The sequence below is a fragment of the Trichosurus vulpecula genome, chromosome 4 (genome assembly GCF_011100635.1).
Source record: "Trichosurus vulpecula isolate mTriVul1 chromosome 4, mTriVul1.pri, whole genome shotgun sequence".
Taxonomy (NCBI): domain Eukaryota; kingdom Metazoa; phylum Chordata; class Mammalia; order Diprotodontia; family Phalangeridae; genus Trichosurus; species Trichosurus vulpecula.
Genome location: NC_050576.1, coordinates 211,777,980 through 211,805,581, shown reverse-complemented (window position 1 = coordinate 211,805,581; position 27,602 = coordinate 211,777,980). Strand labels below are relative to the sequence as shown.

At 36.8% G+C, this 27,602-nt stretch overlaps 1 protein-coding gene across 3 annotated transcripts in view; it reads left to right on the top strand.

Annotated features, from left to right (window-relative positions):
• HELZ (helicase with zinc finger) overlaps positions 1 to 27,602 on the top strand; it is a 287,790-nt gene that overhangs the window by 213,463 nt on the left and 46,725 nt on the right. For all 3 annotated transcript variants that reach the window (XM_036756959.1, XM_036756961.1, XM_036756960.1), the window contains exons 23-26: positions 20,578 to 20,629; positions 21,402 to 21,592; positions 23,700 to 23,907; positions 26,307 to 26,383. In XM_036756959.1, coding sequence (XP_036612854.1) covers positions 20,578 to 20,629; positions 21,402 to 21,592; positions 23,700 to 23,907; positions 26,307 to 26,383 — 528 coding nt within the window. The remainder of the gene's footprint in view (positions 1 to 20,577; positions 20,630 to 21,401; positions 21,593 to 23,699; positions 23,908 to 26,306; positions 26,384 to 27,602) is intronic.

Here is a 27,602-nt window from a genome sequence, read left to right as displayed (position 1 = left end):
GAACATTTGATGCAATTATGAAAATTTTAGAACTTGGATATCACAGGATCATAGATTTAAAGCTAGCAGGAACATTAGAAGTCATTTTAACCAACCCCCTCATTTTGGAGGGGAAAAAACTGAGTGGCAGAGAGGCTGTGTGACTCCCACACCATCACCCAGGCAGGACATGAAATCAGGGTTTTTGAGTCCAAACTAAGCACACTCTGCAGTGGCCCAGGCTGCTTCCCATCTAGGACCATGTCTTTTTAACAATGATTGCAGTAACACTTGGCCTATATTTGTTTCAACAGAAATTAATCAATTTAAAGGAGGAAATTCAGGACCTTTATAGATAGTCTGCTTATAACTGGTTTTATTTACTGCCTGGTATTATACAGTTGATATGTTTACAAGGACTTATGTTAATAAAATGCCTGCAATTATCAGCTAAATAAAGAAGTTATAGGAATGGCATCTTTAACATTTACCCTAGGTTTTAAAAAAATGATGTTATTGTTTATCAAAGATTAAAACTATTGATATAAATCATAGAAAAGTATTTATAAAAAATTTCTAATTCACTTTTATATACAAGAGCAATTGAGTCTGTTTGCATATTAGCTTTGAAAAATATACTACATACACACAGAGAGTAGCTAGGTGTTTAATAAAATGATTCTTGTTTAGTTTTCTGTTGAAGTCCTACTTTGATACTTCACAGAGAGTTATTATGGAGATCACTTGGAGATTACAAAGGCTAAGCCAATAGAATGAAAACTGTAGCATGTTCTTCCATTGGAGTAGTTGTTACTGAAGGACTATCTACTAAATATTTTTTTCTGACCACAGAAGGAGTTTTTACTTCATCATGGAGGTTGTGGGGGGGGCAGTATTCAAACCAACAAAGCTCAAGCTAACAAAATTACAGATCTTTCAAAGAAACAAAGTATATTATTTAATAATCAGTTAAATAGATAGAAGGTTGAATTGAGAACTAATGTATATGATGATAGAATACTGTGTTTTCTTGGTGATTGGGAAACTATTTGAGTTATAGTAATGCCCTATTTTTCTGTTGTTAGAGAATGATACATTTTGATTAAATGAATTTTCTAGATAATGTTGTTTTAAACCTTTAACCATAGAAATAGAAATAGTGTAGAATACTGGAGAACATGCTGGTCTTTGAGTTAGAAAGAAATAGGGTTCAAATACTGATTCTTAGACTTATTAAAGCATCGTGATCCAGGGCAAGTAACTTAACCTCTATGTGCCTTTGACAACTCCTAATGCCTTTGACAACTCCTTATGCCTTATGACATCACAGATTATCTATGTATTCACATAATCACAGGCATTTTATAGTTTCACAATTTTATTTTTATGAAAATCTGTTGAAAACATTAATGTTCACCTTCTTAAACCAAATAGTTGTACCAGAATTTTGTGATTTTTGGATAGCCCTGTAAATAAACATCTATTGTACTATGCACAATAACTTATAGGTGCAGATGGTGTGAGACTTAGGCCTAAATTAGACACTGATCCCAAGTTATAATCTAGAACTAGTTTTCATCAGTTACACCTATGATATAAGCTTGCTTTTCAGTAATTTGTATCTTTCTCATAAAAATGAAGGAAACTATGTCTTGAATCTGCTTGTTCCAACTAGATTGCAAGTTCCTTAGGGCCAAGGAGTATGTATTCTACAGCTTTGTAACTTCCACAGCACATAATACAGTACCTTTTATGTAGCAGACACTCAATTTGCTGAATCCATAAATGATTGAAGCTATGATTAATAGCATAGCTTCCTTTGTTCCACTGCATGGTTCACTATTGAACATACAACAAAGGCCAAAGCAGCTTTCCCTAAAATGATTTCTTTACCATGTAGAAAATCACTATGCTTTCTTATTGTTATCTACTATTGATTTCTAACTGTAAATAGCATTCAAAACATTTTTTTTATTACATAATGAGCTAGAGGCATGCACCTAATTTTCAAGTTGATGGGATGTGAAAGAAGGATTTTCTTCACTCTTTCAAGATTTTATGGTACAGAGTTTGAGGGGTACTTAATCCACAGTCCCCAAATTTTTATCACTAAGAGAAAATGAAATATTGGCAGAAATGACACCAAGCCAGTTTTCCCAGTATTTTCTGTAATATTTTGCTTTTGACAGAATTCCACATAAAATATTAAAATTTTCATCTTTAATGTTATAATGAGATTTAAAGATTAATACAGTACTAGAAACACCATCTGCTTCTGCATTTTCATGACTGCTGTCTTTTGGTTCTTCTTCTATCTGAATGTCTGCTCCTTCTTAATCACCTTTGCTAGATCATCATTTATGTCATGTCCACTAACTGTGACATATTTGGAAAGCTCTTAGCACAGTGCCTGGCACATAGTAGGTGCTTAATAAATGCCTGTCTTTGTCCTTTTTCCCCTCTTACCCGTATAGTTTTATGTTATTTTCCATTTTATCTTTTTTCTTTCTCATTTTCAAGATTTCCTCCTTTGCACATATTTGGGTTTTGTTCATTGTCTAATTTTTCAGTTTCATGTTCAATTCATTTAACCCCCTTCCCCCTTCTCAGTTTTGTAAATAGATGCTCTGAGGACTGTTTTAACTGCATCCCAGAAATTTAGGTAAATTGTTTAATTGTTATTATTTTCTTTCACATAGATTTTAATAATTTTTAAAGTAGTATTTTCTTCAGTGGTCTTTTGGACCTCCTTTTCCATTTGGCTAATTCTGCCTTTCAAGGCATTCTTCTCCTCATTGGCTTTTTGGAGCTCTTTTGCCATTTGAGTTAGTCTGTTTTTTAAGGTGTTGTTTTCTTCAGTGTATTTTTCAGTATTTTTTGGGGTCTCCTTTAGCAAGTCATTGACTTGTTTTTCATGGTTTTCTCGCATCCTTCTCATTTCTCTTCCCAATTTTTCCTCTACTTCTCTAACTTGCTTTTCCAAATCCTTTTTGAGTTCTTCTATGGCCTGGGGCCAGTTCATGTTTTTCTTGGAGGCTTTGGTTGTAGGCTCTATGACTTTGTTGTCTTCTTTAGGCTGTATGTTTTGGTCTTCTTTGTCACCAAAGAAAGAATCCAAAGTCTGAGACTGAATCTGGGCGCGTTTTCGCTGCCTGGCCATACTCCCAACCAACTGACTTGACCCTTGAGTTTTTCAGTGGGGTATGACTGCTTGTAGACTAACGAGTTCTATGTTCTACGTTTGGGGGGGAGGTGCCAGCTCTGTCAGAGCCACACTCCTCCTTCCCCAAGGACCCCCAGTCCAGACTGGGCTTAGATCTTGAGCAGGCTGTTGCACTCCTGCTCTGATCCGCCACTTAATTCCTCCCACCAGGTGGGCCTGGAGCCGGAAGCAACAACAGCTGTAGCTGCCCGACCTCCACTGCCCCCGGGGTGGTAGCCGAACCTCGAACTCCTTCCACTCCTGCAGCTTTTCCCACTAACCTTCTCCGCAGTCTTTGGTGTTTGTGGGTTGAGGGGTCTGGTAACTGCCGCAGCTCACATATTCAGGGCGCTAGGGCCCCCTCTGCCCGGCTTCTGGTCTGGATCGTCCACGCCGCTCAGGCTGGGCTCTGCTCCACTCCGTTCCCAGCCCATTCCCCTTCTTAATAAAATTCAGTGGTCCTCATTACCTCTAAAATCCAATTCTGATTGGCATTCAAAGCCTTGTACCCAGCCTACATCTTCTCATCTTGTTATGTATTGTTTCCCCCCACATAGATTTTAATAATTTTAAAAATAAATTTATTTATTTTCAATTTTCAACATTTACTTCCACAAGATTCTGAATTCCAAATTTTCTCCCCATCTCTCCCCTCCCTCCACCCCAGGACAGTGTGCATTTTGATTACCCCTTCCCCTGGTCTGCCTTCTCTTCTATTACCCTCCCACCCCCTTCTCTTATCCACTTCGATTCTGTTTTCCTGTAGGGCAAGATGAATTTCTATACCCCATTGCCTGTATATCTTATTTCCCAGTTGCATATAAAAACAATTTTTAACATTCATTTTTAAAGCCTTGAGTTCCACATTCTCTCCCTTTCTCCCTCCCCACCCTCCCTTATTGAGAAAGCAAGTAATTCAATGTAGGTTATACATGTGTAGTCATGCAAAACACTTCCATAGCATTCATGTTGTAAAAGACTTAACTGTATTACCCTTCATCCTGTCCTACCCTCCATTTATTCTGTTCTCTCCTTTGACCTGTCCCTGCACAAAAATGTTTGCTTCTGATTGCCCCTTCTCCCCATCTGCCATCTCTTCTATTATCCCCCCTCTCTTATCTCCTTCCCCCTGGCTTTCCTGTAGGGTAAGATAGATTTCCATACTCAGTTGAGTGTGTATGCTATTGTCTCCTTAAGCCAAATCTGATGAGAGTAAAGTTCACTCATTCCCTCTCACCTCCTCCCTCTTCCCCTCCATTATAAAAGCTCTTTCTTGCCTCATTTATGTGAGATGATTTACTACGTTGTACCTCTCCCTTTCTCTTTCTCCTGATACATTCCTCTGAACACTTAATTTTATTTTTTAGGTATCATGCCTTCATATTCAGCTCACCCTGCGCCCTCTGTCTACATATATAGACACACACATACATATTTGTACACACATATACATAGATACATGCATACACACACATATTAATACATATACACACATACACACATACGTGTGTGTGTGTGTGTGTGTGTGTGTGTGTGTGTGTGTGTTCCCTCCAAATACCCTAATTCTGAGAAAGGTCTCTTGAATTACAAATCTTATCTCTCCATGTAGGAATGTAAACAGTTCAACTTTAATAAGTCTCTTATGGCTTCTCTTTCCTGTTTACCTTTTCATGTTTCTCTTGATTCTTGTATTTGAAAGTCAAATTTTATATTCAGCTTTGGTCTTTTCAGCAAGAATGCTTGGAAGTCCTCTATTTCATTGAAATTCCATTTTTCCCTTTGAAATATTATACTCCGTTTTCCTGAGTAGGTGATTCTTGGTTTTAATCCTATCTCTTTTGATCTCGAATATCATATTCCAAGCCCTTAATGTAGAAGCTGTTAGATCTTGTTTTATCCTGATTGTGTTCTCACAGTACTTGAATTGTTTCTTTCTGGCTGCTTGTGATATTTTCTTCTTGACCTGAGAACTCTGGAATTTGGCTACAATATTCCTAGGAGTTTTCTTTTTGGGATCTTTTTCAAGAGGTGATTGGTGGATTCTTTCCATTGCTATTTTACCCTCTCGTTCTAGAATATCAGAGCAATTTTCCTTGATAATTTTTTGAAAGATGATATCTAGGCTCTTTTTTGGTCATGGTTTGGGGTAGACCAATAATTTAAAAATTATCACTCCTGGATCTGTTTCTTCGGGTCAGTTGTTTTCCACTGAGATATTTTACACTGTCTTCTATTTTTTCATTTTTTTTGGTTTTGTTTTATAATTTCTTGATTATTAGTCATTCGCTTCTATTTTCTCTGTTCTATTTTTTAAGGAATTATTTTCTTCAGTGAGCCTTTGGATCTCCTTTTTCATTCGGCCAATTCTGCTTTTCAAGGCATTCTTCTCCTCATTGACTTTTTAGACTTCTTTTGCCATTTGGGTTAGTCTATTTTTAAAGGTGTTATTTTCTTTCAGCATTTTTGTTGACTTGTTTTTCATGATTTTCTTGCATCACTCTCATTTCTCTTCCCAATTTTTCCTCCACTTCTTTTATTTGATGTTCAAAATTCTTTTTGAGCTCTTCCATAGCCTGAGACCATTTCATATTTTTCTTGGAGGCTTTGGATGTAGGAACCTTGACATTGTTGTCTTCCTTTGGCTGTGTGCCTTGGTATTCCTTGTCACTAAGTGTGTAAGACCACATCTTTGGGGCAGCTAGGTGGCACGGTGAGTAGAGCACTGGCCCCAGAGTCAGGAGGACCTGAGTTCAAATCCGGATTCAGACACTTGACACATTTACTAACTGTGTGACCTTGGGCGAGTCACTTAACCCCAATTGCCCTGCCAAAAAAACCAAAAAAAAAAAAAAGAAAATAATCTTTTCACCAAGAAAGTAACCTTCTATAGTCTTGTTATTTTCCCCCCTTTGCTAATTTTCCCAGTCAATTATTTGACTTTTGAGCTGTTTGTTAAGTGGAAGGCGTACTGCCCCAAGTTTCAGGGGTTTTGTGCAACTGTTTTCAGAGATATCTGTAGGGACCTGTAAATTCTCAGTTCCTCCAAAGTGGTATGATCAAAAAAGAGTTGTTTACTCCTCTCCTGGCCTGCACTCTGGTCTGTGCTCACCCACAAGCACTATTTTCTGCCCTGGAACTGTGAGGAAGGATGGTTTCCTTTTCACAGCCACCATCAACTCCACCACACCAGTGCTCCTCCTCATCCCAGGACTGCCACCCAGGATTGTGACCCAGACCAGCTGCTCCGTTCTCCCACTGTCTGTAGGCCGAGAGCTCCAGAAGCAGCTGTCACTCTGGCAGTGGCTCCTGTGGCCCTGGGGCTGGGGCTAGGGCTGTGGCCAGAGGACCATGATCCTCTCTTACCCAGGTGAGAGAGCTTTCCCACTGACCTTTGAACCTCTCTTTGGCATTTGTGGGTTGAGAATTCTGGAAACCAAAGCAGCTGCCAGTGATTCATTGCCCTCAGGCCTGCTCCAGTCCCATCTGTGCCTGCGTGGCCCAGGCTGGCCTGCACTCTGCCCCGAGCACAGTGCAATAGATCCTTCCTGTCGGCCTTCTAGATTGTCTTGGGCTGGAAATCAGCTTCACTCTGTCATTTTGTGGCTTCTGCTGCTCTATAATTTGTTTAGCATCATTTTTTTACAAGTATTTCGAGCGGTTTTTGGGGGGAGCTCAACCAGGTCCTTGCTTCTACTCTGTCATCTTGGCCTTTAATCTTTTTTAGGATTTATTTTTTGACCCATTCATTGTTAAGGTTTCATTATTAAGTCTTCTATTAAGTCTGTATCTTTTAAATTATGCTTCTTATAGTCATTATTATTTTTATTACATTGTATTCTTTAAAGGATGTTCTTTTATTTTTTGTGACAACTTTTCATATTCTGAACAATGATGCTAATCCACAGGATGTTCTGCAGATGTAGTTGTGGATATATATCATGCTAGTTACCTTTCAGCTTACTGGCAATCAGTGATGTTATACTGGTTGAAATATGGAATATGGAAATGGGAATACGGAAAAATGATCACCGTACATTAATGCTGTTTCATGAGAATAAATTAATGAAATTAGAATTGTTTAGAAGTTGAATAGCTTTGCACTCTTCAAGTAAGCATATTATTCTGAAATAATTTTTCACTGAAGATTCATGGCCTGACTTCTTTTGAAGCTAGTAGTATGATCATTAAATTTTCTTTTTTTCTTCTTTTTTTAATTTAATTTATTTAATATATTTAGTTTTCAGCATTGATTTTCACAAGCTTGAATTACAAATTTTCTCCCCATTTCTACCCTCCCCCCCACTCCAAGATGGCATATATTCTGGTTGCCCCATTCCCCAGTCAGCCCTCCCTTCTGTCACCCCACTCCCCTCCTATCCCCTTTTCCCTTCCTTTCTTGTAGAGCAAGATAAATTTCTATGCCCCATTACCTGTGTATCTTATTTTCTAGTTGCATGCAAAAACTTTTTTTATTTTTTGTTTTTGAACATCTGTTTTTAAAACTTTGAGTTCCCAATTCTCTCCCCTCTTCCCTTCCCACCCACCCTCCCTAAGAAGTCAAGCAATTCAGCATAGGCCCCATGCGTATCATTATGTAAAACCCTTCCGCAATACTCATGTTGTGAAAGACTAACTATGTTTTGCTCCTTCCTAGCCTATCTCCTTTTATTGAATTTTCTCCCTTGACCCTGTCCCTTTTCAAAAGTGTTTGTTTTTGATTACCTCCTCCCCCATCTGCCCTCCCTTCTATCATCCCCCCTTTTTTATCTTCTTCCTCTTTCTTTCCTGTGGAGTAAGATACCCAATTGAGTGTGTATGGTATTCCCTCCTCAGGTCAAATCTGATGAGAGCAAGATTCACTCATTCCCCCTCACCTGCCTTTTCTTCCTTTCCTACAGAACTGCTTTTCCTTGCCACTTTTATGTGAGATAATTTACCCCATTCTGTCTCTCCCTTTCTCCCTCTCTCAATATATTCCTCTCTCATCCCTTAATTTGATTTTATTTCTTTTAGATATCATCCCTTCATATTCAACTCACCCTGTGCCCGCCCTCTCTCTCTCTCTCTCTCTCTGTATATATATATACACATACACATACATACACACACACATATATATATTCATATATACATACACACACACACACATATATATGTATATATATATATATACACACACACACACATATACATGTATACACATATATGCATATTCCCTTCAGCTACCCTAATACTGAGGTCTCATGAATCATACACATCATCTTTCCATGTAGGGATGTAAACAAAACATTTCAACTTTAGTAAGTCCCTTGCGATTTCTGTTTCTTGATTACCTTTTCATGCTTCTCTTGATTCTTGTGTTTGAAAGTCAAATTTTCTATTTAGCTCTGGTCTTTTCACTGAGAAAGCTTGAAAGTCCTCTATTTTATTGAAAGTCCATATTTTGCCTTGGAGCATGATACTTAGTTTTGCTGGGTAAATGATTCTTGGTTTTAATCCTAGCTCCACTGACCTCCGGAATATCATATTCCAAGCCCTTCGATCTCTTAATGTAGAAGCTGCTAGATCCTGTGTTATACTGATTGTATTTCCACAATACTCAAATTGTTTCTTTCTGGCTGCCTGCAGTATTTTCTCCTTGTTCTGGGAGCTCTGGAATTTGGCAACAATATTCCTAGGAGTTTTCTTTTTGGGATCTTTTTCAGGAGGCAATCTGTGTATTCTTTCAATTTCTATTTTACCCTCTGGTTCTAGAATATCAGGGCAATTCTCGTTGATAATTTCTTGAAAGATGATATCTAGGCTCTTTTTTTGATCATGGCTTTCAGGTAGTCCAATAATTTTTAAATTATCTCTCCTGGATCTATTTTCCAAGTCAGTGGTTTTTCTAATGAGATATTTCACATTGTCTTTGACTTTTTCATTCCTTTGGTTCTGTTTTATAATATCTTGATTTCTCATAAAGTCACTAGCTTCCACTTGCTCCAGTCTAATTTTTAAGGTAGTATTTTCTTCAGTGGTCTTTTGGACCTCCTTTTCCATTTGGCTAATTCTGCCTTTCAAGGCATTCTTCTCCTCATTGGCTTTTTGGAGTTCTTTTGCTATTTGAGTTAGTCTATTTTTTAAGGTGTTGTTTTCTTCAGTATTTTTTTGGTTCTTTTAGGTCATTGAGTTGTTTTTCATGGTTTTCTTGCATCCTTCTCATTTCTCTTCCCACTTTTTCCTCTACTTCTCTAAGTTGTTTTTTCCAAATCCTTTTTGAGCTCTTCCATTGCATGAAACCAGTTCATGTTTTTCTTGGAGGATTTGATGTAGGCTCTTTGACTTTGTTGACTTCTTCTGTCTGTATGTTTTGGTCTTCTTTGTCACCAAAGAAAGATTCCAAAGTCTGAGACTGAATCTGGGTGCGTTTTCGCTGCATGGCCATGTTCCCAGCCATCTTACTTGACCCTTGAGTTTTTCGTTGGGGTATGACTGCTTGTAGAGTAAAGAGTACTATGTTCCAAGCTTGAGGGGATACGCTGTTGTTTTCAGAGCTATTACAGCCAGCTCTGCCACACCAGCATTCCTCCTTCCCCAAGAACCACCAACCTGGACTGGACTCAGATCTTAAGCCAGCTGTGCACTCTGGCTCTGAACTGCCACTTAATTCCTCCCACCAGGTGGGCCTGGGGCCAGAAGCAACTGCAGCTGTAGTTCTGTAGCTGCCCCCAGGGCGGTGGCCGAATCCCGAAGTCCTTTCACTCTGTCCCCAGCAGCTTTTCCCAGTAACCTTCTCTGTTGTCTTTGGTGTTTGTGGGTTGAGAAGTCTGGTAACTGCTGCCGCTCACTGCCGCTTACTGATTCAGGGCGCTAGGGCCTGCTCCGCCCAGCTCCTGGTCTGGTTGGTCTGTGCTGGGCTCTGCTCCACTCCGCTCCCAGCTCCCTGAGCGATAGACCTTACCCAGAGATGGTTCTGTAGTTCTTCTCTGTTGTCTTTGGTGTTTGTGGGTTGAGAAGTCTGGCAACTGCCATAGCTCACTGATTCAGGGCGCTGGGGCCCACTCCGCCTGGCTCCTGGTCTGGTTGGTCCACACAGCCAACGCTGGGCTCTGCTCTACTCCCAGCTCCATGCGCGATAGACCTCGCTCAGCAACCATTCAGGATGTCCTGGGCTGGAGCCCTGCTTCCCTTTGCTATTTTGTGGGTTCTGCAGTTCTAGAATTGGTTCAGAGCCATTTTTTTTATAGGTTTCTGGAGGGACTTGGTGGGGAGCTCACGCTAGTCCCTGCTTTCCAGCTGCCATCTTGGCTCCGCCCCCCATGATCATTAAATTTTCTTATCACCAAAAGTTATATTTTGGGAGAGCCAAATGTTGATGAGAATGTTACTGTTGATGAGAAAAATTAACTTAATTGTTTTATGCTTAAAACCCAGGAGCTAATCAGATCACCAAGTGAAAAAGTATTGAGGGAGAAAGATACGAGGGCCTAGGACAGAGCCTTGGGGGACCCTTACTGTTAGTGGTCATGATGGGGATAAAGATGCAGGAAAGTTGAGGAGTGGTCAGATAAGTAGGAGGAAAATCAAGAGAGAACAATCACACAAACCCAGAGAGGAGCTGATCAATGGCATGAGAAGCTATAGAGATGTCAGCCAAGAAGGGTGAAGATTGAGTAAAGGCTATTAAATTTGGCATTTAAGAAGTCACTGGAAACTTTAGAGAGAGTAGTTTTATTTCAGAGGAGTCAGAAACCAAGTTACAAAGAAGTGAAAAGAGAAAGGAACAAGAAGTGGAAGTAATGAATATAGATGGCTTTTTCAAGTAGTTTAGCTGAGAAGGGGAGAAAAGATATAGGATGATAACTGGAGAACATGTTAGAATAGAGCGAATTTTTTTTTAAAGGATGGAGATTTAGGCATGTTTGTATGAGGCAGAAAAAGAACAAGTATATAGGGATGACTAATGATTAGGAGAGTAAGGAGAATGGTTTGGGGGGGCTTCTGCTAGAGAAGACAAGAAAGAACTGGATCAAGATTCCACGTAGAGGGACAATCAGAAAGGACTGCCTCATTATCAGAGAGTGGAGTAAAAATAGAGATTGTGGAGAGTGATGTTTAGAGGAATGAGAGAGGTAAAGAGCAGAAGTTGGTTAAAATCATGGATTTTTTTGTGTGTGCAACATATAAAGAGAGATCTTCAGTTGAGAGGGGAAGGGAAGGGGTGGTATAGAAGGATTGAGGAGATAAGAGTAATTTTGAAGCTCCTGCTGTGGTAAGATAACTTCACAACTCAGCTTTCTGAAAAAAACAAAAAACAAAACCATGATTTGTTTCTTTAGCTTAAAGGTATCCTAATTATTTTTCTCCAGGTATATATTTTATCTTCTAATATGTTATCTAATAAAAGAGTCTTTTCTTTCTCTTCGTTTTCAACATTCACTTCCAGAAGATTTTGAGTTCCAAATTTTCTCCCCATCTCTCCCCTCCCCCATCCCAAGATGGCATGCATTCAGATTACCCCTTCCCCCATCTGCTCTCCTTTCTGTCACTCCCTCCCCTTCTCTTCATTTCTTATGCTTCTTATGCTGAATTCCTTGTTGATAATTTGTTGCAGTATTTTGTACCTACAGTATATCTTATTTTTTCGCTAATGTGTAATTTTGATTTTTTCAGAAGTTGTCGTATTCTATGATAATTCATAGAACATAACCAGAAAAACATTGGTGGTAAAGAGATAGGTTATTGTTTCAGGGAGAAACATGGGACTATGCAAAGCAGTGTGTAATTTTGCAAAATACATTTCAGCCCATCCTCTTCTTGTATAATTCTGGGTCCAGATCATCATCCATCTATAGTGTGTATTACATATATTGTAGTGGTGGACCAGCTCAGTAGTCTATTCTTGTAACCACACATCATAATTGATTATGTTTTTCTGTTGCAAGTAGTGAGGCCAAACTCTTGGGGTTGATTATGGATCATGTTTAGGGAGTTCATTCAATGTAATCCCCACAGCATTACATGCAAACAGGAATATTTGAAGGATAGCACCTACTTTAGGGAATCCTATAGAATTAGAAAAGGCTTCATAGAGGAAGACACTTAACCTGAGCTTTGAAAGACTCTAGGCATTCTAAGAGGCGGAGATCAAGAGGGAGTATATTTCAAGTATGGGCAATAGCTAGTAGAAAGACATGGACAAAGGGGATGAAATGTTACCTGTAAAAGACAGCAAGAAGGTCAGTTTGAGTAGATTGTAGAATGCATGAAAGCCAGTAATGTAGGATAAGGTTGGAAAGGTAAAGTGAGTCAGATCGTGAAAGGCTTTAAGTGACAAACAGGATATTGTAATTGATCCTAGAGATAACAAAAAGCCAAGCCACTAGAATTTATTGGGCGAGGGTGTGACATGTTCAGACCTGTGCTATGTGGAAAATGAATTGGAGTAGGGAGAGACTTAATGGAGGAAGGTCAATTAGGTGGCTACTGAAATAGTTCTAGGCAAGAGGTGCTGAGGACCTGAACTAGTGTGATAGCTCTGTGAACAGAGAAAAGGAAATGAATTTCAGAGATGTAGTGGAAGTAGGAACAAGATTTGTAAGTTAATTGGCTGTGAGGAAGGAGGGAGAGTAGGTAGTCAATGATAATGATATAGTTGGAAACCTGAATGACAGACACAGGGAAATTCAGAAGACCTGTGGATTTTAGGGGAAAGGTAATGAATTCTGTTGTGAATATGTTGAATTTGAGAAGCCTATGGGACCTGAAATGTCTAATAAGCAGTGAAGCAGAATTAGAGCTCAGGAGAGAGACGAGGACTGGATATGCAGATATTGTAGTCATTTGTATATTGATATAGTGATTTAGGTATAGTAAGGCAAAAGAAGAAAAGAGGGTCCAGGATTGCTTTGGGATATTATTGTAGGGGACATGACACAGATGGTAATCTGGCAAAGGAGAATGAGAATTAGTGGTCAGGCATTTGGAGGAGAACCAGTCATAGAATCTGATAGAGTACAAAGTATCCAGATGGATAGGATCATTAGCAGTATAAAATGCTGCAGGTAGAAGGCCATTTTATTTGTCAATTACAAGAAGTCGTTTCAGTTGAATGATGAAGTTGGAACCCAGATTGTAAAGTATTAAGAATCTAGTGAGAAGGGAAGTGGAGGCAATGAGTGCAGAGAGCTTTGTATAGGAGTTTGGTGTACAAAGGAGAAGAGATGTAGGAAGAGAACTTGAAGGGATTTTAGGACCTAGTGAGTATGTTTATAGACAGCATAAAATGAATGAGTAAATAAGGGAGACATTAAAGGTTAGAGAAGGGATGATTATGGGGGTTTCTACTGGACCAGATGTAAATAGTTGATCAAAGCCTGGCCCTAGCATAGTCTTAATGCAAGAACCAAAGCTGTAGATATGAGCAAAAAGAAAAACTCACTACAGTGAATACTTTGAGTTAGATAAAATCCTCTTAGAAAGAGTTAACTCTAAAATAATCATGACTGGGACCTTATTAAAAAGAAGGGTTTAGCCACAAAGATTCCAGGAATGGATGGAAGGTTCAATCAGTCAATCAAACAAATAGGAATAATAATAGCATCTTACATACTTCCAGATAGGGAAGTGATGGACTCAAAATGCAGATTGAAGCATGACACCACACCATCAACAACAGCAAAAACAAAAACATGGCCAATGAGGGAATTTGTTTTTGCTTGACTATACAGATTTATGACAGGTTTTGTTTTTCTTGCTTTTGCAATGGGTGAAAGAAGGGGAGGTGGAAGGGAGAGAAATTGGAACTGAAAATAAAACAAAATTGAATTAATCAGACAAAACATCACAAAACTCTACCCACATCCTGAATTTTGTCTTTCTTTGCTTCCTCTTTGCCTCTAGGAAACAGAAGAATTTTAAAGGAAAAATGATCTTTTATCTCCCCCCCCGTCCATCAGGATATAAATACTTGATCATCATTTGGCTCTTTGAATTGCTCAAATATGATGCCCTTTTTAATTTCTCTTGACTTTTTGTGTTTGTATTTCACAGATTGTGGCCATCTCTGGTTTTCTTAACAGGAATGCTTTTAAGAAGTCTTTTGTTGAAAATCCCTTTCAACTTGGCGTATATTTATGCTCAGTTTTGCAAGATAAGTTATTGTATAATTGTAAGCCTTGGGAGTATCATTCCAAGACTTCCTTTTCTTTCTGTATACTAGTTGTTAAGACTTTTGTGGTCCTTAGATATTTGGTTGCTTGTGATATTTGTTCTTTAAGCTGAAGACTATGGCTATAGCATTTCTGGTTGTTTTGAAGTTGGAGTTTCTTTCAGGAGGTGATCAGTGGATTCTTTTTATTTTCACTTTGGCTTTTGGCTCTAATAGTTTTGGGCATACCTCTCATGATTCCTTGAAATAACAGTATCTAAGTTTCTTTGGTTTGGTCACAATTTCAAGGGAATCGAACCATTCTGAAGTGATCTCTCCTTTTCTTGTTTTTAAGGTCACTTGTTTTTGACAGTATCTCATTTGTTCTGTTCTTTCAATGTTTTAACTTTGTTTTAACTTTTTTGTTGTTGCCTTATTGAATTAATTGAATTCTATTCTATTTTTTTTCTCAGAGTTTCAACTACTTGGATGAATTTGCTTACTTTTTGTTTAAGGCTGTCTATTCTTGTTCCACTTTTTATTTACTTTTTGATCTCTTGATTTTAGCTCTTCCTTTATGGCTTTAAGATGTGAATTCCTTGAGAAAAGGGATTGTTTCCTTTTTTGTCTTTATATACTCAGTTTCTAGCACAGTGCCTGGCATTTAATAAATGCTTAATAATAATGATGATGATGACAGCATTCATATAGCACTTTAAGATTTGCAAAGCACTTTAGAAATATCATTTCATTTTATTCTCCCAACACCCCCGGGAAGTGGAGGGGAAAAAGATGCCCATTTAAGAGATGTTACAAAGGTGAAATCTACATGCTTTGGCAACAGATTGGATGGGAGCAGGATGCAGTGGATGATAGTGAGGAATCAAGTATTATACCTAGGTTTTGAGGCTAGGGGACTGGGACAATGCTGGTGCCCTTGAAAATGATAGAGAAGTTTGGAAAGGCAGAAGGTTTGGGAGGAAAAGATGAGTTCAGTTTTGGACATGTTGGGTTTAAGATGTTTATGTGACATGCAGTTGGCGAAGTTCCCTTTGTTCAGCAGCATGTGTGTAGGTGGATGTGATCCAAAGCTGAGGCTTGACAGGGCACAGTTGGTGACATGATGAGGAGGCAAGGGACTCAAGAGAAGAGAACAGTGTAGATTTGAACTGGTTTACCAAAGAAAGGGTCAATATGGAGAAAGAAGAGTGTGGCCAGTACGTGGGGTGATGGCCTGGAAGAGAACTATAAGGTTGAGAGATTGGAAGTCACAGTGTAGATGAAGAACAGGGTTTGGTATTGGAAGGCAGAGGGAGAGGTAGCAAACCAATAGATTGTGATCAGATAAGACAGATTAAACAAACCTATGTCATGCTTCCTTTTTGGGGGGTGGTAAGTGGGAATCCATTGTTAAAAATTTACCAGCGCATTCCTGTTCACACATGACATTCCATTTCCAATCTCATTGCCTTCATACAGGTTCTCCTGCAAGCCTGGAATGTACTTCCTTCAGCATCTTAGAATTCCTAGGGTCCTTCAAAGCTCTGATCAAGTGCTATTTCCTGTATCACCTCTTTCTTGATTCCTCCGAATGTTAGCACCTCCCTACAAAAAAGTTGTCTTACATTTATTTTGTGTGTATTTATATGTGATTATGCTTACTGTTTCTGTTTTGTCTGGTTTTGTATCTCTACTGCCTAGCACAATGCCTAACACATCATGTGTGCTAAATAATGTTTTTTGATTGATTGGATTGTCTCTGCATATTTCAGGCAATTATGTGGTTGTGAAATTGTGGTCTCTTAAGATAGGATATAATTTGTGAATATTTTCTACAGTGAAGAAGCGCAAGCTGTCAACAACTATTTGATCATTCTTATAAAAATTTTGTGGACATAGGAAAGTAAGCTTATGAATTGATAGTTATCAATATCCTCTTAATTCCTTTTATTCAGTAGTAATAGTATCTCCTTTTGTAGGCATTCAGTATCTTCCCTCTTTTAGACATCTTGAGAATCAAATCCTTAGTGACTCCAGTTTTGTAGCCTCAAGCATGGGCCTTCTTTGTGCATACTTGGTCTAATCCATATGCTTTTCCTTCATTTGTTTTGATTTTGCCATTTCTCCATCCTCACGCAGCATATCTAGGAAAATGAAATTAGATGCCAAATGTGGATGCTCTCCTCTAATTTACTAAGAAAATATATTGTTACAGAAATATTAACATTTTTTCAATTTGCCATTAGTTTGTCTTTCCATTTTCATCTTTAAATGTCCTTGTGGTGATGTGGCTTAATTGGGTTTCACAAGAAACTATTTAAAAATTTATTTACCCCTTTAATGGTTTTTGTTGTTTCATTAGTTGATGTGGCTTGTAATCTTTACTTCTCTCTGCTGCAAGGATTTCCAAATGAAATTATAGCCTACATTTGTATTGCTGTTGGGTGCCTATGGCTACACTTGTTGAGCAGATCAGGTGTTTGCTGGCTGAGGCAGTTTCTTGGTTTTTTAGGCCTCATAAAAACAGAGACACGTCACCTTGATATCTATTCAATTATTCATTTCTCTCTCTCCCTCTCACACACACATTGACAGTTTGCTTAAAGAGATCATTTTGAAGCTATAGTGAAATTTGTGAGGGGCAGTTTTGGGGAGAGAAGATAATGAGGTCCATTTTGGACATGTTGAACGTAAGGTACTTTGGGGACGTTCAGGTAGTGAGGTCTGTCACGCTGGCTGGCAGCATGGTGTAGCAGACAGAGCACTGAATTTGGGCAAGTCACTGCACTAAGACCCTTCCAGGTCTAATTTGTCATCCTATGGACTGAAGTTGAGGAGAGAGATTAGGACTAGGTGTATAGATTTCGGAGTCATCTTCATAGATGTGATAATTGAATCCATTGGAATTATGAGATTACCTTGAGCAGGGGTTCTTAACTCAAAATAGATACACAACCTGAATATAAAATTAGAAGAAAACCAGATTAGGTAGGTACCTTTAACAGTTGTAGCTGGGGGGAGAATTCTTAGTAGAGACTAGAGTTCATCAACAAAAGATTTCAGTTACATTGAAATTGAAAAGATTTTGCATGAAAAACAACTAATATATCTGTCATTTGAGGAAAAAAATCTTTGTATCAAATATCTTTAAGGGAATTCATATATGTGTATATATTTTAAAGACGAAGAACTTTTCTCCAATGGGTAATTGGTCAAGATAAAAACAAACAGTTCTCAACAGGTTTCTAAACTATTAAAATTATATGGAAGATTGCTCCAAATCACTAATATTAATCAATATCAAATAATCTAATAAACCCTGAAATTTTATTTCACACGCCCAAAATTATTAAAGATGAGAGAATCAATTTTGTGGGGGCTATAGAAAAACAGGAAAGAAGAACAACAAAGCTGAATGTTGTATAGTTATAATGACTGCATTTAGCCTGATGAAGAGTTAAGAAAATGTATTTCCCTCTCTTTATTGGGAAGGAGAACTGTCATTGCAGCATATAGTGTCAGATAGTTGATGAGTTAAGTTGATTTTTGTTGAACTGCTTGATTTTTCTTTTTTCTTTTTTGTTACAAGGAGTATATCATTGGAAAGTGCTGGGGGTGGGGCGTGATGTGAGGGGAAGATGGGTGGAGGAGATGGCAAGTGATGTAAAAGAAAAAAAGGTAAAAAAAAATAATTTAAAGCATAACAGATAATTGGCAACTTTGTAGAGAGCAATTTCAATCAAATACTAAGCATTGGAGCCAAATCACAAAGTACTGATAAATAAATGGGAAGTGTAATGAATAGAGAATTCTTTTTTTAGTTTTTTTTTTTTTTTTGTGAAAAGAAAATAACCTGTCAACTTCTTTATCTACCTCTTCCTTTTAACTAGCTACAGCTACCTTGTATATTTTGGTTATCCCAGGCACCTATTAGAAAATGCCTATACCTTAATAAACTGAAAATTGTTTATAAAAATATTTTGCTAGGGGCAGCCTCTGATCCTTTTTACTAGAGAAAGTTTGGAATCCATGTTGCAGGATGGCTTCTGTAATAGATACCCCATATATCTGCATATCTGTAATACATACATATGTATTATACTTAGGTCATCGTATTCTGTGATTTGTGTGTAGTACATAATGTTTCATCCACTACTGGTTTAGTTGGACACTGTAAAATAGTTAATATGCCCCCAGGCTACTGACTTGTACTTGTTGAAATGCTTTCAATGTGGCATTATTTGCATCTTGTCCATTCATTTAATTTCTCTGGCCCCCTCCTTTTCCCCCATACCCACATTACATAGTTGTTCTGTGGCAAATATGTCTTTAGCGTGTTAGTTACTGAGATCCAAATGACTATTTGCTCATCTTCCCCCCTTAAAAACTTTAGAAATTTCCTCTGGTTGATCTATCTTTATTATAAGACGGTGGAGGTATTGAGATCTAAGTATCTTCCCTCCCAAGCTGCAAAGGTATTTCATCTTACATTTCTTCTCTGCTGGTAATTATTTCCGTGCTCCAGTAAGCCAGTCATCAATTTGGGTAGTACTTGTAGAGATGAAGCTCATTACCTAGCTATACCTGCTTGTCTTTGACCTCCCATAAACCTAGGGATCTGCCCAACCTTCTGGTACTCCTTCTCTCATTGTTTTGATATGGCACAGGTACCAGTGGAGCACGCTCACTGTCCATTGGTTATTTCTCCTTCTCACTACATGACTAGCCCATCTTTGGTTTTTCAGTCATATATTTCTCTGATCATATCCTTTATGATGCTGTTCCTGTGTAGTTTCTTATTTGTAATGTATTACAAACTGCTCATATCTACTCTCCATCTCTCTTGGATTTTTAAAAAAAAGAAATATATGGAAGTTGGAAGCAAAGCCAGGTAACAGAAAATGAATTTAAGAGTATGTTGTGGTCCTGCAAAATAATATTTAAGGAATACAAAAGCTTAGAATGAGCTGAGAGTGATGAAAAGAAGGAAGGGAATAAGTATTTATTAAGTGCCTACTATACTCTGGGCACTGTGCTAAGCTCTTTACAAATATTATCTCATTTGATCCTCACAGCAACTGTGAGAAGCAGGTGCTGTTATTATCCTCAATTTGTAGTTAAGGAAACTGAGGCAGAGATTCAATGACTTGCATAAAGTCACATAGCTAGTAAGCGTCTAAAGCCAAATTTGAACTCCAGCCTTTTTTACTCCAGGCGCACCAGTGTTCTGACTATTGCACCACCAGTTCTGAGGGAAGCTAAGAACAAGAAAATAATTTGTTTGTTTGTCTTAGCTATATTGGGAAAAAAAGGATGATTCCAGAAGGGTAGATGGACAATGACAACTGACAACATAGAGAAGGCAGAGCTGCTAAATTCTAATTTTGTTTCTGTTTTCTCAGGAAAAGAGAATGACCTTTATAGTGAAAGTGGCAGAATAAAAATGACTAATAGGGAATTAATACCCAAGATAAGTAAGGACAGAGTCAGAAAGTGCCTAAATGCCCTTAATATATTAATGTTTTCTGGCCCAGATGAACAATATCTTTATGTTCTGAAAGAACTAGCTATGACGGGTGAAATGTGAAGTAACTGAGGAAACAAAGTTTGAGCTTCCAAGCATGTCAGTTTATTAAGCAATGCATTCCAATTGCATAACAAATCAGGACCAGGCCTCCTCAGCTTAGCACTGGACCATGAATATAGGAGACATATTTTTATGCATTTTTTAAAAAATAGATGTAAACAGGATATGAGATTAGGCAGTCTGATTTCTAATTGAAGCAAAGATTAGGGGCTTTCTGATATGTGAGGGGGAAAACGAACAGGTACAATTCTCTGACACCAGAAAAAGCAGTGCCTCACTCCTCCCCAGGTGTCTATACAGTCAAAGGAACAAGGAAACATGATTACTGATTGACCGCTACAGGGTCAGTTTTCAGGTAACACATATGGGTGACTTGAGATGTATAACTGTGAGAAAACTTGCATCAATTTTTGAATCTGACTGGGTTTTCGGTTAACATAACCTAGGTCCTTAGTTAAGGATCTCTAAGCAACAGGTAAAGGTGGTCCAGCTTCCCAGCCATGTAGGACTAGGTTTAAACAGTGAAATAAAATTTTCTCCCAGTTCCCATGATAGAAATTGGACTAGACCCATAATTGAATACAGAAGGAGCTTCAGAACTGAGTCATGAATAGGGAAGGAAAGGGTACATTTTTGCCAAAATTCAACAAGTTTAATCAAAGCATAATTTTTTTAAAGGGAAAAGGCCATCATCATAACCAGAATGAACATTTACAGAATGAAGGAATTGGTGAGTGAACATTATGACATTTTAATAAAAAATTTCTTTTGTTTATATGAGTATCTGTGTTTTGAATTTCAGGGTATTTGAAATAGACTTTAGGACTAGACTTGCCTGTTGCTTTGAGCAGCATGCTTGGCATTTTGTGTACTTGTATTGTTCAGTTATGTAAAAAGAGGAAGTTTTTAAAAAAGGAGATTTACCATGAGTTTTGAGGGAAACCACTAATGAAGTGTCAGAGCCAGGAAAGATGAGTGTTTTGAAAAATTAGAAATCAATTCATTCAGCTTTTTTTTCTCTCTTTACTTTAGAGGGTATTTTGTTTGTTTCTGAAGTATTTCATGTCTTCCATGTTTCATGTTTTACCAGTTTCAGAGTATACTTAATTAAAATTACACCAAAACATATTGGGAACAAGTTACTTGGATAATAAATTGCTAAGTTCAATTTTCTGTATAAGGTTTATATTTACCAGTTAAAGTTTGCTTAGAAAAACTTTTTTAACCTGATTAATAGCTATTTCTTTCAAAGAACTCTTTTCCTCAAATGGGAAGAGTAATGCTGATATGCTATTCCTGTCTTAAGATGGTTGTAATGAACATTATATATAAGTACATAACATGTATATAGTAGTTTTAGTAGCAAACTGACAAATAATAGATGTAATATGCAATGTCTAAAATACATTATTGTAGAATAGTTCTCTTCTTGGATGAATTTTTTTATTCATAAGGAATAATTTTTAAAAAATATGTTCTTTTTCTCGTCTCTTTATTTTTAGTTCAACCCAATCCTTCGGTACTCATCGGCAATCCTATTAGAGCATATACTCCTCCTTCCCCGCTTGGACCTCACCCAAATATGGGAAAGTCTCCTAGTCCTGTTCAAAGGATAGATCCTCACACTGGGACTAGTATTCTTTATGTACCTGCTGTCTATGGAGGAAATGTGGTTATGTCCGTGCCTTTACCTGTAAGTATAGATTTTACATATTTGCTGTTTATTAAAGTAAATACTAATTAATATCAAAATAGGAAGAGGCCTTAACTGTGCTCAATCATGTTCAAACTCTAGTTATTTTGCCATCTTAATACTATAGAAGAGCCATGATTTCATCCATGTGGGTATTCACTCTACCACACAGATTGCAAACCTTAGTTGCATTACTTATGGTCTTAATGAATTGTTGTGGCCAAACCAATTCAAAAATCTCATAGACAAAATTCTGGTGATAAAGCTCTATGAAGTTAAGCTAAGCTAAGCTAGTCATTTGATTAATGGGCTGCCTACCTGGTACCCCCAAGATTTTCTACCTTTGTAGAAGTGCCAGAGTTCTCACTGCTGAATTGTCCTTGGAGAATTCAGGGTTGTCTTCTCACCAGAATGAGGTGTTGGGATAAAGTTTTGAACTTTTAGTCATTTAATAAGGCATAAGAGGTACCGTTCTTTGTTTATAATTTGTCATTAGCATATTTGGAGGAAAGAGAGGAATGAGTTATTTCTAAAGAAGAGGTCCTTGTAAAACATTTTTTTACCGTGGCTAATTTGACTAGAGTCTAGTGAAACCTGTGATTTGGTCTCCTGTTTTGTAAAGTGGTGTTTTTATTTGCTTCTATAGAACTTCACAGGTGGAGATTGATCTTTTTTATATACTAAAACTCCTTTATTCCTTAAGGTCATTTGAGAAGGCTTTACTCTCTGAAGAGGCTTCAGATTCTACTTTGGACTTAAATTTATTTCAAGAATACCACACTTTATTATGTCTTACAGCTACTTGAAAGCATAGCTCTACCCTTTCTATGAGCATAGACGTCTGGGATCTCATATTATACCCGAAGGATACTTTAAGAGATTTATTAGGATATATCAGGCCTTGCTAACACATTTAAAAACATTTCAACTTCCTTTGAGACTTAGCATATTAGTAATTTTAGTCGATTTGCTTTTCCAACTGCCATATGGCCAGATCCAGAGACTTAGCCAAGATGATGTATTTTCTTTCATTTATAGCAAGTACCTATAAGTTCAAGTAGTTGCTGTGATTCATCATGAGGAAGTATTGCCGAATTCCTCTTCTGTTGCTCTCTATTCCTATTCTCTACTCATCCCTCAAAAAAAGTAAAGCTTCTCAGACACAAACATTTTTATCAAGTTGGCCAGTTGTCATACTTGGGTATCTTCTGAGAATAACCGTCATCCTGAAGTACGCAGTTCATACACAGTAACTACAGACTTTAAAATTTAGCTGAGTCATCTCTTATTAGACAGCCTGGAAGCAGTAAACATCATCTATGTTAAATAGTAAGTCCCTTAGGACTGAGATTCATTTTACTAGGTCAAAGAAGCTTTCATTATACAAAGTTAACAGTAGTCTACATTTAACAGGTTTTAATAAAATGAGCAATTGTTGCTTAGGTTTCTTTTTATTCATTTTGCATTAACATGCAGGGATAATAGATCAAGATCTTTTTAAATAAATTTTCAGATTTTGTAACCTAACATATATTGCAGTTGGCAAAACCACTAATACTCATGGAAGGAATAATGGTTTTGAGTTTTACCTACTAAAAATGAGTTTTAAATTTTATTTGCCTATAAATTTGTGTACATACTAGATGATTTCTTTGGAGATGATGCGGGATCCATCAGACTAAATTTTCTTTTTTCTCATAAATGACACACAACCTAACAACCAGTTACAATTATGACATAACATTTTTCATGGTAATCTTTGCATATACTTTGATAAGAAGAAATGATTCCAAAATACAACATGATAAGGAAGGTGAATTTTAAACACTTCAGTCCCTCTCCAAGCTTACAAAATTCCAGTGTTTTTATGCATTAATGGTGTGTGAACCATAATAATTCCTTGGCCAATAAACATATTCTTTATGATGACGTGTATGCTAGTCATTCAGTGAATTCTGACTAATCATGAGAACTTTGTAGTTATTCTCTCTGCTAGAATTGACATCTACCCCTGATATTTCTTCCCCATACAAATACCACTGGAATAGTTTGTCTTCTGCAATCTTTTAAAATAGACTTAATAATTTTAATTCTTCTAATTACATAGGTACCATGGACAGGGTACCAGGGTAGGTTTGCAGTTGACCCTCGAATCATTACACATCAGGCAGCGATGGCATATAATATGAACCTGTTGCAGACACATGGACGGGGGTCTCCTATACCATATGGCCTTGGACATCATTCACCAGTTAGTATAGGGCAACAGCAAATTCAGCATCAGGAAAAGGATCAACATGAACAAAATCGAAATGGTGAGTTGTTTTTGCCATACTCAAATCATAAGTAGAATATGGGCTGAGCATGTCAATTAACTACCAACTAGAAAATTCCCTTAAAGAACTCCATTAATTATGCTAGATAGCTGCTGTTCTCTGATACCGTATTTAACATTTACATTTTAGATGCTTTCAGTATTCAGCATTTAAAATTTGAGGCAGAAAAACCAAATTCTTCTTTTAGATATTCTTAGAGTTATATGACAGTAATTGACTTAAGATAGTTATTTTAATCAGGTCATGGTCATTTCTGAGAATTTTAAGGAAGAAGAAAACATCCATTTTATTTTTTTACCCTGATTCTTGAAATTACATCAAACCCTATTATAAAATGCCTTGCTCAACCACAGAGTCCTATCTTTATAGTGATATCTAGAACAGTTCTTAAAATATAAAACAAAAGTTCCTTGTTTTTTCAAAAGTCAGGAACTCTGCATTGCTTTGTTAAAGTAACTATGTAATCTTACATGTAACATTAATTTAAGAATATATCAGTACTATTAGGATCTCTATAGTGGACTCAGAAGAAATCCCTACATCCTTTAAAAAACCTTAGTTTTTAACTAAGGTTTAATTTAAACTAATTTAAACTTAATACTTAGCCATTAGCAATTCATTGATACTATTATGTAGTTGTTTTTCTGAAGTTATTGTTTTTAATTCAAAATTGGGTTGTGAGGAAATACATTTAAGAAGACAAAGTTCAAGGCCAACTTTACATAAGATTCTGTTTCTTTTAAGGGGTTTCTTAATTTTAAAAATATGTGGGAATTGATTTTATTTTATTTAAATAGTATATTATTTTATTTTATTTAAATGGTATATTATCTTAGCACCATACTTGATACTCATCTTTTTCTTGCTTGATCCTTGCAAAATTATTAAATTGAGTCAGGAAGAGAGAAGGAAACTTTTCATCATGTAAGTGGTTCTCATCTATCAAAAAATACTGACAGAAATTTCAGGTTACCAAAGATAATGCCAAAATTCCCCTAGACCTGGAGGGACAAAGCATAATGAACCAGTGTAAGTTTGACTCATTGACAACTGGACAGGAAGTTTTTGTTTAGAAGGTTCCCTCTGAGACAGAAGCAAAACTGGAATGGAAAATATCAAAAGTACAAAAGTTGTCCATTTCCCCCACAATATATTTTTCTTGAATTGAAAGAGACCTGGTTTCTAGTCATTGAAGTTCTTTGTGCTTTAGGTTCCTATCTGTAAAACAAGGGAATTGGATTAGATGATCTTTCAAATTCTTTGCAGTTCTAAAATTCTATAATTTTGTGCTCATTTGTAATACCCAAACTTATGCAAATTTGATTCTGTTTGAGCTAAGTCATTGCTTAAAGTTTCAAGGAGAAAACATGGCCAAGCACTTTGGATTAACAAAAATTAAAAATTAAACAGTAAAGCCTCATTACTGTGCTGTTCTCTAATATCAAATTTGAAATAATCTAGTCATGAGAAGCATGACTCATTATGTAAAAAGCACAAAGTAATTTTTCCTACAGAATTTTAGAATATAGAAGGAGACAACAATTCAGATTAACATCAGCAGATTTTTCCCTACTATGAAAATCTAAGGTTGTCATGGTTCTGCCACTTATTGACTATGATTTTGTGCAAGGTGCTAAACCTCTTAGTGCCTCGCTTTTGTCTATTAAATGGGGATAATAATACTTAAAATACTTGCTCACAAAGTTGTTGTTAGTCAAGTACCTTATAATCTAGAAAGTTTTCTAGTTACTAATAAAACCACAGGCTTAATAAATTTAAGATTTTTTAATGGACTTAAAATGACCATCAGGTAAGGCTTACTTATTAAAGGACTTTGGTGTTTGGGATACTTAATGAAATTTGGGCTTTTTGAGATTTCTAATTTTAAATTAGCTTACTCATTTCATTTATTAGTATCCACTTATTTTTAGATTTATCGTCATTACAGCTTAATATAATTTGTATTCACTTTAGCATATATAATAGAAACTTTGTTGTCAGGTGAACCCATTATTTGGAATTAGTTAACTATATATAAAAGCACTAAGCATTTACAAAGGGGCTAAAATTCTCTTCAAATGGAATCAAGGTAATGAATGCGCTGTAGGTTTGGGGAAATTATTGCTGTTTTTCCTGGTACAGTTTTATGCTTTAATATTATACTTTTTGTGATTCAGACTTTGGGTAATGGGATTTGCTTTAATTAAAGATTTACTTTGTTTTGTAATTAGCCAAGAAAGTGCAACTTTTAAAAAAAATGAAAAGAACCAAATTGAAGTGGGAATATGAAACTAATCCTGGAACTTATGGGTAATCACAAGTTGTTTCATTTCACATATAAATGAAAACAATATTTCAATGTCTTTTTTTTTTTTAAGGTAAAAGTGATCCTAATCCTGGACCTGAAGTAAATAAAATTCGTACTCCAGAGAAAAAGCCTCTAGAATCCAAACAGGTATGCTGTTTCCATTTAATAAATGGATTTTGCTTTCAACTATCATAATATGTGTTGTGAACATTTATTTAACCTTCATCTTGTTCCCAAGCATTTTCATGTCATTGTTACATTAGAACTTAATAGGCTCTATTCTAGTGGGTGTCACCCTTGATACGTTAAAAAAAAGTTTTTGGTTGGCTGTTGTAACCTTTCCGTCTTTTGTCCTTTAGGGTTACACTTGTAAATATCAGATTTGCCATGGTAACATAAAGCATGAGGGTATAGCGTTCTTAGTATAAAAATTCTGATCAAGATTATACCTAATTACTCTCTGATTATAACCAAGTGTGATCAAATACATTGCTGAGAATCATTTTGGGGAATGGAGGACAATTCTAATGCAGAGAGTGGAAGGGAACACTATGGACAAGGCACAGGATTTGGGGTTTCAAAGCAGAGAGAAAAGTAGAATGACAGTAGATTATGATCAGATAAGGGAATTTTAAAATTCATAAACATGGAAATTGTGCATTTGTGGATGATGGTGGATCGAGAATATGACTATATTTGTGGTTGTGGTGGGGTGGAATAGTTTGCGTGAAATCAGTAAGTTAAGATTCTGCTCATTATTTCTTATAATACAATGGTATTACATCACAGTCATGTGCCACAGGTTCAGTCATTTCCCAGTTTATTTGATGGGCATCTTCTCAATTTCTGGTTCTTTGCCATCGCAGAAAGAGTTACTATAAATATTTTTGTACAAATAGGTCCTTTTTTCTTTGATCTTTGGTATAAAAACCTTGTAGTGATATTGCTGGGTCAAAGGGCATGCACAATTTTAGAACCCTTTGGGCATAGTTCCTAATTATTTTCCAGAATTTTTGAACCAGTTCACAACTCTACCAGCAATGCATTAGTGTCCCTATTTTTCTACATCCTCTCCACCATTTGTCATTTTTGTTTTCTGTCATGTTAGCCAATCTAATAGGTATGAGGTATTACCACAGAATTGTTTTAATTTACATTTCTCTAATCAGTAGTGATTTAGAATATTTTTTTATATGCCTGTGTAATGCTGTTGTGATACCTGTAGCAGCCACTATGAATATGCAGGTGTACTTCTAGGGTAGATTCTCAAAATATAATAAACTCTCTTCCTTCAAGACAAAACCAAAATATTTATTCAGATACCAGAAAGCAAAATTTACTGTGGTAACAAAAAAGTTTGTACACA